Source organism: Mirounga angustirostris, unplaced genomic scaffold, assembly GCF_029215605.1.
Source record: "Mirounga angustirostris isolate CCGP_5_RB_7025 unplaced genomic scaffold, mMirAng1.0.hap1 SCAF_6, whole genome shotgun sequence".
NCBI classification, from domain to species: Eukaryota; Metazoa; Chordata; class Mammalia; order Carnivora; family Phocidae; genus Mirounga; species Mirounga angustirostris.
In genome coordinates, this window is record NW_026991714.1 from 214,032 (window position 1) to 234,315 (window position 20,284).

At 48.8% G+C, this 20,284-nt stretch overlaps 1 protein-coding gene across 2 annotated transcripts in view; it reads left to right on the forward strand.

Moving 5' to 3' along the window:
* The first annotated feature begins 816 nt into the window (after window positions 1-816).
* INTS3 (integrator complex subunit 3) overlaps window positions 817-20,284 on the forward strand; it is a 42,623-nt gene continuing 23,155 nt past the window's right edge. Inside the window, exons 1-6 of one of the 2 annotated variants that reach the window (XM_045876422.3) lie at window positions 817-1,095; window positions 1,424-1,649; window positions 11,381-11,464; window positions 13,958-14,041; window positions 19,676-19,789; window positions 19,984-20,068. In XM_045876422.3, coding sequence (XP_045732378.1) covers window positions 1,506-1,649; window positions 11,381-11,464; window positions 13,958-14,041; window positions 19,676-19,789; window positions 19,984-20,068 — 511 coding nt within the window. In that variant the 5' untranslated portion in view covers window positions 817-1,095; window positions 1,424-1,505. The remainder of the gene's footprint in view (window positions 1,096-1,423; window positions 1,650-11,380; window positions 11,465-13,957; window positions 14,042-19,675; window positions 19,790-19,983; window positions 20,069-20,284) is intronic. The other variant, XM_064593580.1, reaches the window with a different exon arrangement.

Sequence of the window (20,284 nt, forward strand, 5' to 3'; positions counted from 1 at the left end):
GCGGAGAGCCTGCTTCTCCCTCTCCCACTCCCCCCGCTTGTGTTCCCTCTCTCGCTGTCTCTCTGTCAAATAAATAAAATCTTTAAAAAAAATAAAAATAAAAGTAATCTCACACCCTGAGGAAATGGAAAATGCTGTCGGGCCAGGGAGCAGAAGTGCACTCGGGGACACACCGCGCTCACAATACACGCGCCGGGCCTCCCTGGGCTGTGGGTAAGAGACGACTTCAGCGACAGGGGTCAGACCCAGAGCCTCAGCACGAGGATGGAGACGGTTCTGTCACGCAGCAACCCGGCTAGTGCGGGCACGACTCTAGGGATCTGGACGGCCCGAGTGGGTCCACGCACTGTTTTTGCCGCAGCTGACGGCACTCGCGTGAGCACACGCTTACTTGTGCGATGCACGCTCAGCTCTGGGAGCTGGCTCCGTGCCACCTGACGGCCTCTGTCCTGGGACGGCGAGGGTTAGGCAACGCTCCCCCGCCTTGTACGGTCAGCTCGCGCAAGGCCTCCGCTCTCCTAGGCCAGGTGGGGACGCGGCAAAAGCTCTCGCACCCACCCACGCTCCACAAGGAGGGGGAAGGAAGACGGAGGCCAGCGCCGCGCACGCGCGCCAGGGCAAGCCCGTCAGCGCGCGCAGGCGCAGCCTCCCCTTCCTGATCGCCTCGCGCTCCCACCCCTCTCCGAGAAGCCTTCCCGTCCCGCCCCCCGAGAGGAACGGGGGATGCGATTGGTCACTCTGGTTGTCCATCAGGCCGGTCTCACTGCCATTGGCAGCCGGGGAAAAGGCCGGTCGGCCGCCGTCGCCCTATTCCTGAGAGACTCCGCGCCACCGCGGAAGCCGCGATTGGCGGAGGCCGGGCCGGAGGCCGCTCGCTTCCGGTCTCCGCGAGTCCTCCCCGCTGCCGCCGCCGACGCCGCCGCCGCCGCCCTCAGCCTCCCCGCCCCCCGCCCTTCCACCATGGCCGCCTGTGTGTGGTGTGGGGAGAAGCTGGTCCTCCGTGTCCTCCTGTAGCGCTCACTGCCTCACCCTCACCCCTAGGGGCCGGATCCAAAGGAACCTCGCTCCCCAGCCCTTCGGGCCCCAGCCAGAAAGGTTTCCTACCCCCCACCTCAGGGGCAGGACTCCTCCTTCCCTCACCTCCTGAGGCAGAAACTTAGGATTTTCTCTGCCTCCCTTAGCGTCAGAAGCCAGAAAGGGCTCCCCTTCCACTTCAGGGCCTCTCCTGCCTTCCCCGGAGGTGCAGACCCTCACCCCAGCACACCCGGGAGCTGGCGGCCTTCCCTCAGCACTGCCACTCCAGACACGGGACCTAGAGGGCCGTCCGCCTTCGCGTCCTCCACAGGCGCGGCCTTTCGCAGAGGAGGGCGGGGCGGACAGCACGGGGACCCTTCCCGACCCCACTCGTCCCTCTTGCCCCCAGGCTCTGGCAACCCGGAGTTCGTAATTTCTAGGACTTCCTGCCCGTCCACCCCCTGGCCGCCTCCCGTCTCTTGGCCACAGCCATGGAGTTACAGAAGGGAAAGGGGGCAGCAGCAGCAGCTGCTTCGGGAGCAGCGGGAGGTGGAGGAGGAGCGGGAGCAGGAGCCCCAGGAGGGGGGAGGCTGCTACTTTCAACCAGTTTGGATGCCAAGGATGAGTTAGAGGAGGTAGGTGTGGGGGCGGGGAAGGGAGTTAAGAAACTGGGCTGAGGAGGGGTACCGGAGCGGGTACGGGGTGGGGGGTCGGGAGGAGGCCTTCAGGGGTTTTCTGAGGCAGCCCGAGCTCCGCTCCAGACTTCCTGCTCCAGAAGGAAGGAGCGCGGGCCAACTTCCTGGACAGGTTGTCATAGCAACAGCCGCCACTAGGATGAGGATGGGGGGGGTGTGGATGAGGAAGGGAAGCACCGTCCAGATCTGCCGAGTTTATTTTTGACATTCTTTTCCACTCAGAGGCCACACGTATCCTTCATACCTGTCCTGCTTCAGACGGGGTCCCGTGTTGAGTTGACAAGTACCGTGTGCGTGTGTGCGGGTGTGTGCGCGCGTGTCCGTGCGTGTGTGTGTGTGTGTGTGTGTGTGTGTAGAGACCACACTTATTCTTCATACCTGTCCTGCTTCAGACGGGGTCCCGTGTTGAGTTGACAAGTACCGTGTGCGTGTGTGCGGGTGTGTGTGCGTGCGGGTGTGTGTGCGTGCGTGTGCGTGTAGAGACCACACTTATTCTTCATACCTGTCCTGCTTCAGACGGGGTCCCGTGTTGAGTTGACAAGTACCGTGTGTGTGCGTGCGTGTGTGTGTGTGTAGGTGTGTAGGTGTCTGGGGGGCTGACAGGGGTCCGCAGCAGGCTTCAGAGCCTCCTATCAGGTAGCACTGGCTTCATGTGGATGTAGTCAGTTGAGCGCGATGTGCACTGGGCATTTGAAGACCCAAGGAACAGTGATGTTTAGTTAGGATACCATCAACTACAGCTTCTGTCCTTCAGAAGCTGATAGCACACACACGAGGGTGCTGAGAAAGAGGGTCGAGTGAAGTCACACAGGGTAGTTGACCCTCTACTCCCCAACTTGTTCCCCTCCTCTTGTCCCTGACAGCCCACAGTGCTGCTACTCAGGTAGAGTCACAGGAATAGGAGACCCAGAACTGAGAAGGGACTGCTAAACTGTTAGTAAGACCTAGTGCATTCAACTCTGGTTATCCAGGGACAGGAAGAGCACAAGAACAGGGTCTGGCTCTTCCCTGACCATTTACCTGCTTTTTAAAAAATCTTGTTTTATTTTAATTTTTAATTTTTTATTTATTTATTTTTTAAAAATAATTTATTTATTTGACAGACACAGCAAGAGAGGGAACACAAGCAGGGGGAGTGGGAAAGGGAGAAGCAGGCTTTCCGCGGAACGGGGAGCCCAATGTGGGGCTCGATCCCAGGACCCTGGGATCATGACCTGAGCTGGAGGCAGACGCTTAACGACTGAGCCACCCACGCGCCCCTGTTTTATTTTATGTTTTTAAAGGTTTTATTTATTTGAGAGAGAGAGCTTCAGACAGAGAGCATGAATGGGGGGGTAGAGGGAGGGGAAGGGAAGTGGACTCCCCGCTGAGCAGGGAGCCCGATATGGGGTTGGATCCCAGGACCCTGGGATCATGACCTGAGCCGAAGGCAGACGCTTAACGGACTGAACCACCCAGGCGCCCCTAAAAATTTTATTAAAGAATTTATTTATTTGACAGAGCACAAGCAGGGGGAGCGGCAGGCAGAGGGAGAGGGAGAAGCAGGCTCCCCAGTGAGCAGGGAGCCCAACACTGGACTCGATGACAGGACCCTAGGTTCATGACCTGAGCCGAAGGTGGATGCTTAACGACTGAGCCCGCAGGCTTCCCCATTTCCCTGCTTCTAACTTTGTCACTGCCCTTTATCAGATAGTAGAGGGTGGGCAGGCAGATAGGTGGAATTCATAGTTTAGATTTGAAAAGAAGTGTTGGTTCAGATACAAAATGATGGAATGTATATGCAGAAATGAACTTTGCAAATCAAGGTGGCTGGATATAACTTTGCAGATCATCCATTGGCAAATGTCTGCTCACAGGCTGGTTTTCCATCCTGCTTCTCCCCCCTAATTCTGTGTGCATTTAGAGAAATCAAAGTTTTTCTGCTGTTGTTTTTATCAGCTAAGGTAGATACAATTAGGAAAATAAACAATGCTACTAAAAATAATGTATTCCCGAAACAAATAAAAATGACTGTAGGAATGTCTAGCACTTTGAATTATCCACTTTTTAAGAAATGGCCATTGTCATTGTCAAAGTATTTGTTGAGCCCAGTGTTCTGGTACAGCAGCTCTAGAATTGTAGAAAGAAAATAGTTGACTGCCTTTGATCCCTCCACCAGATTGGGTGGAGGGGAAAAGCCCCCAGGCGTTGGACAAAAATCTGTTTATTCCCCACCCTGATTGCTAGAGGGTTCATCCTGCCTCTGCTCATTTGTACCACAGAGTAGTACAGCATCCTGTTCTGAACAGTGACATGTTTGCTAGGGGACTCAGTGATAGGGCAGGAGGGGACCATAAAAGAGAGGAAGCATTTATTTTTTTGCTTTTTTGGACTGAGAGTGAACTTTCAACTGTTTCCAGAGAGAAGGGGGACGGAGGGTCTCTCTCTCCCTCTCCCCCTTCTTTTCCTCCTGTCCTTCCTGGTGTAGATGTTTCCCAGCATTTCTTGGCTCTCCCTTTTCCTTCTTTGGCCTTTACCCTTTGCATTTGAATTTTCCATGTTTTTAACCCATGTGTGTGGTTCCCACTGGACCAGAGTGTCCCTAAGGGCAAGACTTGCTGGCTTCTTCCTCTGGGTCTCCCCACAGAGCTCTGGATACAGAAGTTATCAAAACTTGCTGTTGACTGGTCTCTTTGCTCTGGTGTGGTATTTTCCACCACAGGCCTACCTATTGCCCAGGAACACAGAGGTAGCTTCCTAATGGTAGATGCCTCCTGTGTGCAGTCTCATAGGAAAATGGGATAAGGGAGACCCAAGTCTGCTTTGCAGAGCTTATCCATCTGAAGACTGAGTTAGCATACCCATAAGGAAGGTGGAAAAAAAGGGCACCCCCAAAACCTGGTAGTGAAGAGGCTGGGGTCATTATAGCTGAGTGTGATGAGGAAAGGCCCCTTAGACTCCTGGTGTATGAAACACTGCTGAAGAGCATCCCAGCCAGGAGCTGTGACTCTTACCCAAGGGAGCATTTGTTGAATCCTTTCTTTTCTTTGGCTTTGTTTCTTTCTTTGAAGGGGAAATTCTTGCCCATCCCATTCCAATTTGGGGAATGAGATAAAAACAGTGCCAGAGGGGCACCTGGGTGGCTCAGTCGTTAAGCGTCTGCCTTTGGCTCAGGTCATGATCCCAGGGTCCTGGGATTGAGCCCCGCATCAGGCTCCCTGTTCCATGGGGAGTCTGCTTCTCCCTCTCCCACTCCCCCTGCTTGTGTTCCCTCTCTTACTATGTCTCTCTGTCAAATAAATAAATAAAATCTTAAAAAAAAAAAAATAGTGCCAGAGATTGGAGGCGTTTAGAACATGCAACTCTTAGTCTCCCGGTCCACAGCTCCTGCTCATTCCTCTCTGGGAAGGACCTGGTCTACTTTGAAGTCAGGCTGAAAGTAGGAGCTGTGGCTCAAACAAGTCAGAACTTCCTCTTAAGCTATGGACAGGTCTTAGGGCTGCATTGGGTAGAGGTACATCCCTTACAGGTGTTCTCCAAGGGGTAATTCATACCTTGTCTCTGAAGAATCTCCAGGGAACAGGGTTTGAGTCATCTCTAATTTTTCCCCCAAAATCCTCATTGCACTTATAAGTGACTCTTGGCTGTAGAGTACTTGGAACCCAGCTTATTCAGTAACTCCTTACTGATGTGGGCTCTTGGGGATTTTGTAGGTTGGAACATACCTTCTTTTACTGAAGACAGTGGAGTTTGCTCTTTCAGGGCCACTGTCTTCCAATAAGAGAGCAGTATTTAATATATATTTTTACCAGACTGTATGTTCACTTGTCTGAGGGAGCGGAAACTGGGAGGTTAGAGGGATTTCTCTAACTTCAGTCCTAAGCTTCAGGTATATACTGGCAACCTAGAAGGCCTTCCCCTACTCTGCCCTTGCTCTGTCTACTGCTGCTGTCATGGAGAACATGGTCAGGTAATCTTGGTACTAGAAAAGTTATTTCAGAAGCTCCTAGAGATGATAAATATTTACTCAGCTCTTTGAGGTGCTGTCATGGAGGGCTTACTCTGAACAGAGCCACTCTGCCAGTAATTGTTGGCAACTGCATGTATGATTCCATGTTTACTAAGGGCCTCTGGGGACTGGGGGGGAAGCGGGGTACTGCTACTTGTTTGTAGGGATTTTGACTTCCTACAGCCCTCTTTGACAGGATGTGGTCCTTCTGTCGGTCTGAAAGTTTTGTAATTCCTTCTCCCATCCCTGTTTGGAAAAGTGATTCCTGTAGTTTGGAAAGAGCAGCATCTTTTACATTTCATTGCCTGGAAAGGACTGGCCCTCACATTTCTTTCCTCATCACTTTTATCCGTGCATCCAAATTCTGGACTCTCCTACTTCCTACATCCTTAGCTGGGCCTCGCTGTTCCAAGAGGCCACTGTTCTTGACTGGGCAGTGACCCATAGAACTGACTCAAGCCTCTGAATGGAGCTTAGACTAAGGAGGGGCCTAGAGAAACCTGGTTCTGTCCAGGGTCTCTGTGTGTTACATCATAGCCAGAAACTTGGCCATTCCATAGGCTGATCCTCATTGCATAAGGATCTTGGTGCAGGGTCCAACAGTCAGGCCTCCTCCCACCTCCCGTACCCTTCCTTTCCTCTTCTCTCCTAGAAGGCAAACGTTTACAGAGGGTAATTAGGAGAGGAAGCTTTTCAGCCTGGTCAGGGACTTAACCCGTGTCCTATAGTAGGAGGGCTCAGTTTTCAGGAATCTTCAAGGACATGCCATTAGAAGTAGTAGCAGATTGGGTGCCTGGGGGGCTCAGTCGGTTAAGCAACTGCCTTCGGCTCAGGTCATGATCCCGGAGTCCTGGGATCGAGCCCCACATCGGGCTCCCGGCTCGGCGGGGAGCCTGCTTCTCCCTCTGACCCTCTCCCCTCTCATGCTGTTTCTCTCTCTCTCTCTCTCTCAAATAAATAAATAAATAAAATCTTAAAAAAAAAAAAAAGGAAGTAGTAGCAGATGTTGGGGAGTGGTCTGTTCTTCATAGATTTGGTTGTGCAGTTGCTGAGCTTTTTCACAAATGGAACAGATTATAATTTATTTTTTTTAAGATTTTATTTATTTACTTGACAGAGAATGAGAGAGAGAGCACATGAGAGGGGGGAGGGTCAGAGGGAGAAGCAGACTCCCTGCCGAGCAGGGAGCCCGATGCGGGACTCGATCCCGGGACTCCAGGATCATGACCTGAGCCAAAGGCAGTCGCTTAACCAACTGAGCCACCCAGGCGCCCCAGAACAGATTATAATTTAACTGAGACTGTGTGCTAGATGTTTTCACATATGTTATCTTGTGTAATCCTCAGAGCAACCTTGTGATATATATTTTTTTAAATAGGGTTTTTTAAAAAATTAATTTTGGGGCGCCTGGGTGGCTCAGTTCGTTAAGCGACTGCCTTCGGCTCAGGTCATGATCCCGGAGTCCCGGGATCGAGTCCTGCATCGGGCTCCCTGCTCAGCGAGGAGCCTGCTTCTCCCTCTGACCCTCCCCCACTCATGTACTCTCTCTCTCTCATTCATGCTCTCTCAAAATAAATAAATAAATCTAAAAAAAAATTTAATTTTGTGAGAGAGAGGAATGCAAGAACACGGGAGCTCGAGCATGAGTGGGGGAGGGGCAGAGGGAGTGGAAGAGAGAGAATCTCAAGCAGACTCCCTGCTGAGTGCGGAGCCTGACATGGGGCGAAGTCCCAGGACCCTGAGATCATGATCTGAGCTGAAATTGAGTCAGACACCCAACCTACTGAACAACCCAGGCGCCCCTATTTCTATTTTTCAGATAAGAAAAACCAGGGTTTAGAGAGGCTAAGGAACTCACCCAAGATTAGCTTAAGACTAGCACGTAGTGGGGGGATCCTTCTATACCATGCTTGTCAGTGTGCTCATTAGCTAGCTGCTGTTTACTGCTTGCATCTCTGTTGATTCAGCAGAGACCTCTTCCTTTGAGTAGAAAGTAATACCTAGAATTTTAGGATGCTGTGCTGCTGCTTGTTCAGCTGGGCTGGGTAAGCGGGACTTAGCTGCTGGAGGAACTGATTCTCTAATCACTGATAGCTATCTTGGGTTAGAGAGGGATACAATTTATTTGTTTGTTTGTTTGCCAGAGAGAGCACAAGCAGAGGGAGCGGCAGGCAGAGGCAGAGGGAGAAACAGGCTCCCTGCTGAGCAAGGAGCCCGAAAGGGGACTCGATCCCAGGACCCTGGGATCATGACCTGAGCTGAAGGCAGATGCTTAATTGACTGAGCCACCCAGGTGTCCCGAGAGGGATACAATTTAAAAAGGGAACATACAACCTGATGTTTTTCCTTCCCTCTCCTGCTCATGTGGGAGCTGGACTAGGTAGTGTTGGATCTCACAGCTCAGCTTTCATGTGATCTCACAGCTCCTTTTCACAAGTACACAGGTGCTCTTAAGGCAGAGTGTACTTATCTGACCTAATTTGGAGGCTAGTCAGACCTGATGGGCAGTGAAGTTGTAATACCTTCAAATCTGAATGGCTTTGGGCCTAATGTAGGTCAAAATTTTGTGACTGTGGGAGCTCCTTGCCTTAATACTCAGTTCTCCTCTGTGCCACCTTATGCTCTTGGTCAGGGATGGATATAGGCAATCTTAGGATGATGGTGAAGGGAGACACAGGATTATCTTTCATTCCTACACCTCTTTTCTTTTTTTTTTTTTTTTAAAGATTTTATTTATTTGACGCAGAGAGACACAGTGAGAGAGGGAACACAAGCAGGGGGAGTGGGAGAGGGAGAAGCAGGCTTCCCGTGGAGCAGGGAACCCGATGCGGGGCTCGATGCCAGGACCCTGGGATCATGACCTGAGCTGAAGGCCGACGCCTAACGACTGAGCCACCCAGGCGCCCCCCTACACCTCTTTTCCATTGTCCTTACACATGGGTTCCTCTCAACACTGCAGTAGAACCTCTTCTCAGCAAGATGTTTTGTAATGACCTGTAGGATTAGTGGGAAGTAAACTGCCTACCTTTGTCCGTTTTGCCAGCATCACCATTACTGGGAATTGGGAATTGGTTTTCCTTAAATAGTTTTGGGATTAGTCCTAAAGATAAAGTTTTAAAAGACTCAGGAAGTAGTTTCAGTGGTGATAAGGAGAGGCTCACGGATTTAATATGAGATATATTTGTCAATATCTCCTCAGTATTTAGTATTAAATGTTTCTTTAGGACAGGAACCAGTGACTAAGATCTCCTTAGAATATTGAGCACGTGTCATGTTAGAGTTGGCCTTTGAAACTAGAATGCCTCTTGGGTGGACTTTAATGCAACTATCCCCACCTTTGTCCAGAGGCTCAGGCAGTTTGGCCTTTTGTTCTCCTTTTCTTTCCTCATGCTCATTTTTTAAAATTTGTTTTTAACTTTTTGGGGGGCACTTTTTTTTAAGATTTTATTTATTTGACAGAGCAAGAGAGCACAATTAGGGGGGAGCAGCAGAGGGAGAGGGAGAAACAGGCTCCCCACTGAGCAGGGAGCTCAAGCGGGGCTCAGTCCTACAACCTGAGATCATGACCTGAGCTGAAACCAAGAGTCGGATGCTCAACCAATTGTGCCATCCAGGCACCCCATTATGTTTCTTTAATTTTTTAAAAAAATATTTTATTTATTGAGAGCACGAGTGGGGTTAGGGGCCGAGGGAGAAGAAGAGGGAGAAGCAGACTCCCCAGGGAGCAGGGAGCCTGATGCAGGGCTCCATTCCAGGGCCCTGAGATCATGACCTGAGCTGAAGGCAGACACTTAACCCACTGAGCCACCCAGGTGCCTCAGTGTTTCTTTAAATTTTTTTTTTTTTTAAAGATTTTATTTATTTGACAGAGAGAGACGGAACATAAGCAGGGGGAGTGGGAGAGGGAGAAGCAGGCTTCCCGCGGAGCAGGGAGCCTGATGCGGGGCTTGATCCCAGGACCTCGGGACCACGACCGAGCCGAAGGCAGACACCTAACAACTGAGCCACCCAGGCGCCCCTGTTTCTTTAAATTTTTAACAGCTTTTTATTTTAAAATGATTTCAAGCTTAGAGAAATATTATAATACATAGAACTCTCATATACTCTTCACCCAGATTCACCAGTTATTACCATTATTTCTCTGTACACATTTTGTTTTAACCTTTTGACAGTAAGTGGCAGCCATGAGGGTTTAAATACTTCATTGTGGGGGCGCCTGGGTGGCTCAGTCGTTAGGCGTCTGCCTTCGGCTCAGATCATGATCCCAGGGTCCTGGGATCGAGCCCCGCATCGGGCTCCCTGCTTGGCGGGAAGCCTGCTTCTCCCTCTCCCACTCCCCCTGCTTGTGTTCCTGCTCTCGCTATCTCTCTCTCTCTCTGTCAAATAAATAAATAAATAAATACTTCATTGTGTATTTCCTAAGAACAAAGATCTTCAGTTACATAACTACTGCTCTGTTGTCAGGATTAGAACATTTAACATCAATATGCTTCTGTTACAGAACATACTCAGATTTTACCAGTTGTCCCAATAATGTCCATATAGCAGTCCAGGATCACAAGTTGAGTTTAGGCGCACTCTCTCTTTAACCTGAAGCAGATTCTTAATCTTTCTTTGTCTTTCATGACCTTAAACACTTTGGACAGGTCAGTTATTTTGTAGAGTATCTCTCAAATTGGGTTGTCTGAAATTTCTTCCATGATTAGATTGAAATTATTCATTTTTGGGCCAGAAAACCATACAAGTACTGTTACAGCCTTTCCAGTGCACCCTGTTGAGGCATGTAGTGTCAGGAGTCAGTTTGTCTCCTTTTGAGGTTATTAATTTTGATTACTTGGTTAAGGTGATATCCTCCAGAATTTCTTTTCCCTTTGTAATTAAGTATTTTGAACCCACATAAATATCCTCTTGTGCAGTTTCACCTCTGGTTTAATGTCCACTGATGATATTTGCCGGAATCATTTTTGCTCCTGTTGTTCCTTACGCATTTATTGGTTGGCATTCCACTATAAGGGAGAGCTTTCCCTTCATTATTTATTATGTGTGTATGTTTTAGCATGGATTTCTATTTTATTCAGTGGGTTATAATCTTTTTTAAATTTTTTTTTAAAGATGTTATTTATCTATTTGACAGAGACACAGCGAGAGAGGGAACACAAGCAAGGGGAGTGAGAGAGGGAGAAGCAGGCTCCCCACTGAGCAGGGAGCCCTATGCGAGGCTCGATCTCAGGACCCTGGGATCATGACCTGAGTCGAAGGCAGAAGCCTAACGACTGAGCCACCCAGGAGCCCCTCTTTCTTTTTTTTTTTTTGCCCACTAAGCTCTACACCCAACATGGGGCTTGAATTTATGACCTCCGAGATCAAGAGTCGAATACTCTAATGACTGAGCGCCCCCTCCCCCCCTGTGGGCTATAATTATAATCTTAAGCCTCTTTTAATATGTGGGTTCCCCCTCCCTGCTTTTTTCCCTTGCAGTTTGTGTGTTAAAGAATCAGGTTATGTGTCATGGTTTCCACCCTCTGGACTTAGCTGATTATATCCTGTATAACTTTACTTGTAAACTGGTAGTTAGATCTAGAGGTATGATGAGGTTTAAATTTCTTGAAAACCTTTTTGGGGTCAGAAATACTTTGCAGGTGGTGGTGTGACACACTCTGAACTTTTTCTCACCCCTTTACAGAGGTTAGAAAGATGCATGAGCATTGTGACATCGATGACTACTGGTGTCTCAGAGAGGGAGGCCAATGATGCCCTCAATGCTCACGTGAGTATAATGCTCTCCCCCATCCATTTCTGTTGCTTTGGAAGCTTTGAGATGTGATCCAAAAGATAGAAGGACTTAAGTGGCTGGGAATTAGGGGACTGAAGTGAGTATCTTGACTCCCTGAACCAGACTTCCCAGCTCCTCTCTCTGTCTCACTGTGGGAATCCAGCTCTTGGAGCTTAGGTGTCTTTAAGTCACAACTTTTAAAAATAACTGTTAGTTCTGTAGTGACTTTTTTCTTTGCAAATTATTCTCACATATTTGATCCTTCACATTTCATTTCCTTTTTTTTTTTTTTTGGAGGGAGGGAGGGAGGGGCAGAGGGAGAGGGAGAGAGAATCTTAAGCAGGCTCTGCGCCCAGCACAGAGCCTGATGCCAGGACTCTACCTCCAACCCTGAGATCAGGACCAAATCAAGAGTCAGAGCCAAAATCAAGAGTGGGATGCTCAATCGACTGAGCCAGCCATGTGCCCCATGATCCTTTATATTTCCTAATCTGTGAGATTGAAAGGATTTTAAGTAGTACATGTAAAAGTCTTTTTTTTTTTTAAGATTTTATGCATTCATTTTTTTTTAAAGATTTTATGTATTCATTCATAAAATGTATTCATTTTATGTATTCAGAGAGCGAGCACAGGCAGGGGGAGTGGCAGGCAGAGGGAGAGGGAGAAGCAGGCTTCCCGCTGAGCAAGGAGCCCAGTGTGGGACTCCATCCCAGGACCCTGGGATCATGACCTGAGCCAAAGGCAGGCACTTAACCAACTGAGGCACCAGGCATCCCAGTACATGTAAAGGTTTACAGTAATTCCAGCCACATAGTGAATGTTTAGTATTTCCTTTTTATTAGTAGTATATTATTTTTATTGTGTCTTCACCTTACAAACACCACAGATTCAGTGATTTGCCCAAAGTCTTGACTTGGTGTGTATGCTTATTACCCCATGAATGGCTCTGCAGCTCCCTCCCTCCTGAAGGCTATTAAGGTCTGGTAAAGGTGGTACAGTGAGGTTTTTTTTCTGCTTCATTATTTTTTTTAAGTTTTCTCTGAAGATTTATTTATTTATTTTGAGAGAGAAAGAAAGTGTGCACACACTTGAGTGGGGGGAACGGCAGAGAGAGAATCTTTCACGCAAACTCCCCCCTAAGCACGGAGCCTGATGCGGCTTGATTTCAGGACCCATGAGGCTTGATTTCAGGACCCATGAGATCGTGACCTGAGCCAAAACTAAGAGTGGGATGCTCAACTCACTGAGCCACCCAGGCGCCCTTAAAGATTTTATTTTATTCGGGCGCCTGGGTGGCTCAGTTGGTTAAGCGACTGCCTTCGGCTCAGGTCATGATCCTGGAGTCCCGGGATCGAGTCCCGCATCGGGCTCCCTGCTCAGCGGGGAGTCTGCTTCTCCCTCTGACCCTCCTCCCTCTCATGCTCTCTGTCTCTCATTCTCTCTCTCTCTCTCAAATAAATAAATAAATAAATAAATCTTAAAAAAAAAAAGATTTTCTTTTATTCATTTTATTTATTTTTAAGGATTTTTATTTATTTATTTGTTAGAGAAAGAGAGAGAGTGCACACGAGCAGGGGGAGGGGCAGAGGGAGAAGCAGGCTCCCTGCTGGGCAAGGAGCCCAATGCGGGACTCGATCCCAGGACCCTGAGATCATGACCTGAGCCGAAGGCATAACACTTAACTGACTGAGCCACCCAGGCATCCCAAAGATGAGATTTTATTTTATTTTAAAACATTTTATTTATTTATTTGTCAGAGAGAAAGAGTACAAGCAGGGAAACGGCAGTCAGAGGGAGAGGCAGGCTCCCTGCTGAGGAGGGAGCCTGATGCAGGACTCCCATCACAGGACCCTGGATTGTGACCTGAGCCGAAAGCAGACACTTAACTGAGCCATCCAGGCGTCCCCCAAAGATTTTATTTTTAAGTAATCTCTACACCCAATGTGGAGCTCAAACCCACAACCCCAAGATCAAGAGTCGCACACTCCACTGACTTAGCCAACCAGGTGCCCCTTTTTTTCCATTTTAAACACTCTTTAGGGGCGCCTGGGTGGCTCAGTCAGTTGGGCGGCTGCCCTTGGCTCAGGTCATGATCCCAGGGTCCTGGAATCAAGTCCCGCGTCGGGCTCCCTGCTCCTCAGGGAACCTGTGTCTCCCTCTCCCTCTGCCTGCCTGCCACTCCCTCTGCTTGTGCTCTCTCTCTGTCAAATAAGTAAATAAAATCTTTAAAAAAAATAAACACTCTTTACATTTTCTGCTTCTGGCCTGCATCAAGCCTTGGAGAATTCAGTAGGGTCTGTTCTTTCCCCCACCTCTCTCCTGAAACAGATGCTTCATCACTTTTAGGAAAAGGAGATCATCAGATAGAAGAGTTAATGATTCTCCTTTGCAGGTTATTCAGGAGTCCCAAGTTTTCTGGGAGAAACTGTGCTCAAGAACTTTCCTCCTATGAGTGACAACTAGTTTTCTTCCTTCTTCATTTCCCAGGTATGCAAAGGCCCCCCCCAGCATGAGGAAATCTGCCTGGGCCTCTTCACCCTTGTCCTTACTGAACCTGCCCAAGCCCAGAAGGTAAGACTCCCTGCTCTGGACCCACAAACTCCCCTCAGATAGTCTGAGGATATGGTGGAACTTAAGGGTCAGCTGGCATAGTGCCAAACCCGTTGACCAGAACTGGATCACCTTGTTGTCCAGATCCGCTTACAACTCCCTTTTTATTCTCAGTGAATTGGTCATTCTCTGACTTAGATCCTTTCTCTATCTAGATTCTGAAGCTAAAGAGCAAGAAAAGCATTTGTGAGAGTGGAAAAGCATTTGAAGAGTTGTACATTGTAGATTGATGGGTCAAGGTTATGAGAGTTAGGATTTAATCCAGAGAAGAGAAGAGAACAAGTTATAACCAAGTCCATTGAGAGTTCTTACCCAGAAGAGTGTGACCTGTAGTTTGTAGGTTCTGTATCATTGGCAGGTGAATAGAAGGTAGGCTTAACATTGTAGCACGTAGGATTTAACAGCTTAATGTTGATGATTGATGCAGCAATAATGTAGTGACCAAGAGAACCCTGGAACCCACTGGAGCCAGACTTCTTCAGGAATACTGTGTAAAAACTAGTCTGGGGTCTTCACAGCCAGGAGAGTGTCCTTTATGTGGAATGGTTAAAGTGGGATCCTTGCCTGGGGTGAGGGATTGGGAAGGATGATCTCTTTGGATTCCATTCTTTACGTAATAAAGCAGTAAAGTTCTGTCTTTTACCTCTCCAGATTTCCCTTTTCCAGCAGTTCTGTGTCCTTGCAGTCTTGGGGCAGTGGTTTAGAAGTGTATGTCTGGTATCTGGCATTAACTATGTGACACTAACAGAGAGGAACTTGGAAATTCCGTGTTCTTTTTTTTTTTTTTTTTTTTAAGATTTTATTTATTTATTTGACAGAGAGACACAGTGAGAGAGGGAACACAAGCAGGGGGAGTGGGAGAGGGAGAAGCAGGCTTCCCGCTGAGCAGGGAGCCCGATGCGGGACTCGATCCCAGGACCCTGGGATCATGACCCGAGCTGAAGGCAGTCGCTTAACCAACTGAGCCACCCAGGCGCCCGGAAATTCCGTGTTCTTACTGGCCTTCCTTGGACAAGGATGGCAGAACTTGGAGTGGGGAAATTCAGTGTTCTTACTGGCCTTCCTTGGACAAGGATGGCAGAACTTGGAGTGGGGAAATTCAGTGTTCTTACTGGCCTTCCTTGGACAAGGATGGCAGAACTTGGAGTGGGGGAATTCAGTGTTCTTACTGGCCTTCCTTGGACAAGGATGGCAGAACTTGGAGTGGGGGAATTCAGTGTTCTTACTGGCCTTCCTTGGACAAGGATGGCAGAACTTGGAGTGGGGGAATTCAGTGTTCTTACTGGCCTTCCTTGGACAAGGATGGCAGAACTTGGAGTGGGGAAATTCAGTGTTCTTACTGGCCCTCCTTGGACAAGGATGGCAGAACTTGGAGTGGGGAAATTCAGTGTTCTTACTGGCCCTCCTTGGACAAGGATGGCAGAACTTGGAGTGGGGAAATTCAGTGTTCTTACTGGCCTTCCTTGAACAAGGATGGCAGAACTTGGGAGTGGGGAAATTCAGTGTTCTTACTGGCCCTCCTTGAACAAGGATGGCAGAACTTGGAGTGGGGGAATTCAGTGTTCTTACTGGCCCTCCTTGGACAAGGATGGCAGGAAACACACATGCTTGGTGCCCAGCACTGTGTCGGGCTCTATCCAGACGAGATCTCATTTAATCCTCTCAAAAGGTTGGTGGCTTTGTCCCCTCTTTCCAAACTGCTCCCACTTTACCTATAAGATAACTGGAGGTCAGAGATACTATCATTTGTTCAGGGAGAACCAAAGAAAATCATCCCCAGGGACAAGGACAAGATGCCCATGCCCGCCTGGCATAGCTGTTTGAATTAACCTCAGGGGAAGGATCTATGGGCATGGCAACCTGATGTGTTTGTATTCCTCTGATGCCAACTGGAGTAGTGTCCAGGATGAGGGTAGGTGGTGGAACAGCAGGTATTCACAGGTCCTTGGTGTCCCAGGCCATTTCTGGGCTGGGACCTTGTTGCATTAACTTGACATTTCATTTTCATATGGATCTATCACCGAGATCCTTGAAGACAAATGAATGTCTCCAATTTGGTGGTGTTAAACAGTAATATGACCCAGTCTGGCCACTCCATTTAAGAGAAATTGTTGGCGAAGACAGGGGTGGACGGGTTGGGATGAAGGTTTCGTTTTCTCTTGTGTAGGTTTTTATAAATGAAGTTAAAATCTCGTGTAGTCACTTCAGTGCAAATTTGTCCAGTCTGCTGGTTTTATTTGTTTCAGGTGGGATCTGCGTCAGCTAGGGTAAATCAGTAAACTTCGTGAAGGGGCAGGGTATGTGTGGTATTTCTAGGTCTTTGTCTAGCCTGGCAGTGAAAGGCCATAGCGCTCTGCATTATAAATGCTTATTAAGTCATGAATTTGGCCAGCCAGACATGACAAGGTACTAGAGCACTTTGTCTTCTTGCCCTGGGACAGCCCCATGATGGTGGCCCAGGCCCTTCCTTGCCTTGGACCTCATAGCTGGTTGACAGCTGCACCAGGATTGTGTTCACAGGCTAGCTGTTTCCAAGTAAATCCCCTCCCTGGAGTATATGAGACTGACAGGCCCCCGTCAGGGCTCTTCAGACAAAGCAGTGGAGTTGGGGGTTCGGAAGACAACTGAGGTTTAAGCAACTGAGGAGCTGGCAGGTGGTAACTCATTGAGAGACTTTGAGCCAGGTCAGAGTATGGGAAGAATTAGTGACATGTCTCTGAGGTGCTTTGATCCTTTTCCCTAAAAGGGTGATTATCTTGTGAAATGCTTCTGTGCTGCAGAAGTTTCAGGTAGGAGTTACTGGTGAGGACTGATTCTGATGCATTGTTTTAGGCTTCAGCTTAAAACAAGGGGAGTGTTTTCTAAGGGTTTGTTTGGGGTTGACTCTGTCTCTGGACCAGAAACCTCAGGATGGAATGGAGGTCTGGTTCCTAGATCTTAGGCCGGGAGATGGGAGCAGGGGTGGTGGAGAGGGTGGTAGTGGAAACAATCTTGAGCACATTACAAACCTGCTCTGGGGAAGCAGGAGCTAAAGAGCCTCAGTCTGGACTGCAGGCAGGTTCAGACGTCAGGGCCAGCTCTCTGGGACTTCGTGGTGCAGCAAGGGCAGGTTGAACGAGAGCATTCAGGGAAGGATAAAGCAGGCTGGGTTTTGGTGGAGAGTGGAATATATGTGGGGTGGGTTTTGTCCTAGTTGTACCTTCTTAACGTTCATCTGCTGTCTGGGCAGCTCTTATGTTTATAGTTTTTGAGTTTATTTCTTATTTGATGTCTGAGCTGAATAACTGGGAGCAGGCCAGTTTCGGGGCCTGTGGAGCTGTAGGAGGTAAGTAGGGAGGCTCTAGCAGTTAGTAGATAGAGGTGACAGGAAAAGGTCTAGCATCAGTGAGAAGGTTCCTTTTCAAGAGTCAAGGCCTCAGGTCTTGGCAGTTGTTGCTCACGAAGGTGGGTTAGAGGCTGTGTAGGCCCAGCAGTTGGGGCAGAAGCGCTACCTCCCTGCCATCCGGCCACCTATCCTTTCTTTTGAGACTCTGTGCTTCTCTTCTGTGTTCCCCACTGAGTTTTTGTTTTTTGTTTTTCCCCATCTGCTTCTTTTTCAAGCCCATCAGAAAACTGGCACAGAGGTTGGTGAGGCAACTGGCAGCATCAGGATGGGGTGCCCTGGTGCTCAACTGCACATGTTAGCAGCAGTGTGGTTGATAAGTCCCACATGGTGCGTGGAATTAGGCAGACGGTCTCTGCTTTCTTCATCTGTTCCCTGTGTCTCCTGGGAGACTTGTCCTCCTTCCCTGTCCTGGGTCTATTTCTGCATTTCTGCTTTTGGTTGAACAGACAGGGCTCCTCTCCGGTGAGTCTGGTCTCTGTCTTTGTCCTGACATAGATTTTCCTTCTGTCTCTGCCTCCCTCCTGCTCTCTGCCCATCCTGTAAGTCATACCTCCAGGGGAGGCTCCAGGGCTGACCCACCATTTACTGACCAGCTTGTTGGCAGTAGTTCACTGGGTACCTTTATACATTCCTTATTCCCTTGCTTGTACTCTTTGATCTCAAATGGAGTCAGAGGATAATCAAATCCTCCTTTGGGTATGAAGAGTTTATGGCCTGTGAGGGATCTCTAAGTGTTGGTGTTTTTATCAGATCCATCATTTGACTTAGGGCAGTAGAGGCAAGAGGATGTAACAACAGTTAACCTCTCAGGAGTTCCTCCTTACACCGAGGCCAGAGAGGAGGAGCACTTCTCTTCCGAACACTTAGGATGAAAGCGCTCAGGAATATGGTCATCTCAAAGCCACCTTCAATCCCCACCTCCCTCCCCAGCAGCCTCTTCTCCTTGTAGCTATTTCTAGTGCTGGTAAAGAGGTGTTAAGAGCATGGAATCTGGGGCGCCTGGGTGGCTCGGTCGTTAAGCGTCTGCCTTCGGCTTAGGTCATGATCTCGGGGTCCTGGGATCAAGCCCCACAGCGGGCTCCTTGCTCAGCAGGGAGCCTGCTTCTCCCTCTCCCACTCCCCCTGCTTGTGTTCCCTCTCTCGCTGTGGCTCTCTCTGTCAAATAAATAAAATCTTTAAAAAAAAAAAAAAAAGAGTATGGAATCTAGAACAGGACTGCCTGGCCTTGGATTCTGGTTATTCCTCTGTCTCTTCAGTGACCTGGGGCGAGTTACTTTGCCCTGTTATACCTGTTTCTTCATCTGTAGGAATAAAGATAATAACTACTGGTACCTATTTCAGAGGGTGGTTGTGGGATTCAAATGCCACCATATATATAATAGTAGGTGCACAACCCCAGTGCATGTTAGCTTAGCATAAGTGTCGCCATGGTTGATACCACTGACTTTCCAAGGTGGTGGGCTGATACCCACATAATTTTTACCCTTTGTGCTGAGATCCTGACAGCATGGAGCTCAGCAGGCCAGTGAGGCCTCCTAAGGCATTCCTCCAGGAGTCTAGTCTCTAGAGAGCCAGGATGAGAACACTCTCCGGGGAAGGGGACAAGAGCACTCAGAGAAGATTGGCATGCCTTCCCTCACCTCTCCCAGGGTTGGGTATGCTTAAGGACCCCTCCTTTTTCAGTGTTTGGCAGAAGCAAAGGGCAGCCTAGAGAAAAGAAGAACAATGTTTAGTTAAGGAAGTTCAGTTTTGTCCTGCCCCTTCTTTCTGGGGCCCTGGTCCTCAATCCCCTTCCCTAATGTTCCTAGCCCTTTGCTTCATCTGGCTGAGTCAATACAGGTCTAAAAACCTCTTTGGGGTCCTTTCTAGTCTGTTCAGCCAGACCCATTCTGCAGTGACCTTTCGCTGGCAGATGAAAAGCAGATGGCCTCCACCTGGTTTTGCTCAGCTTGTGGCATGAAACAGTGGGGCAGTTTTTAAGAAGGGAGGTAGGGGAACAAGGAGACTTTCTTAGCAGGCTTTTCTGCCTTCTTAGAGAGTAGCTCCATTCCTTCTCCCCACCCTGTGTGACAGGGCCAGGGTTGGGTTTGGGGAGGAGGAGCCCTGTGGAAGGTCTTTCATTGCCATTTGAATCCCATGGGTAGAATTTAAGGGGAAGGGGGGAGCCTGTCCTCAGTCTGCTGGTTGCTCACAAACCTTGCTTCTCACAGTGTTACCGGGACTTGGCTCTGGTGAGTCGTGACGGCATGAATATTGTCCTGAATAAGATCAACCAGATACTCATGGAGAAGTACCTGAAGTTGCAGGATACCTGCCGTACTCAGGTAAGGCCAGGAAAAGAGAGATCCAGCTCAGAGACATACTAGGCAATGGACTCTCTCTCCTAAAGGGAAGGGAAGGAGAAATTGGGGGTAACACACCTTTTCCTTTGTACACCTAAACTATAATGTGGTTGGATTCACGCCTTCCTCAAATTTAGAGGCCCTTCTCTTCATCCGCCTTTTCCTCTCTCTTTCAGTTGGTGTGGTTGGTACGGGAACTAGTGAAGAGTGGGGTTCTGGGAGCCGACGGTGTTTGCATGACATTCATGAAGCAGATTGCTGGTGAGTTTGAGGGCAGGAGCACAAGGAAGAAAGGAGAGGAGCCCAAAGGCTAGATGCGGGCAATGGAGAAGGATTAAGTGCCTGGGGGGGGTGGGTCTCAGTTCCTGGGTTGCCTCGACTCTTTCCTTCTGAGACAGGCCTCTTCTGGCAGAAAGAAATGGAAAAGTCACATGGGGTCTTTTGAAGCAATACATCTGCCTTGTTGTCCTTCCTGCC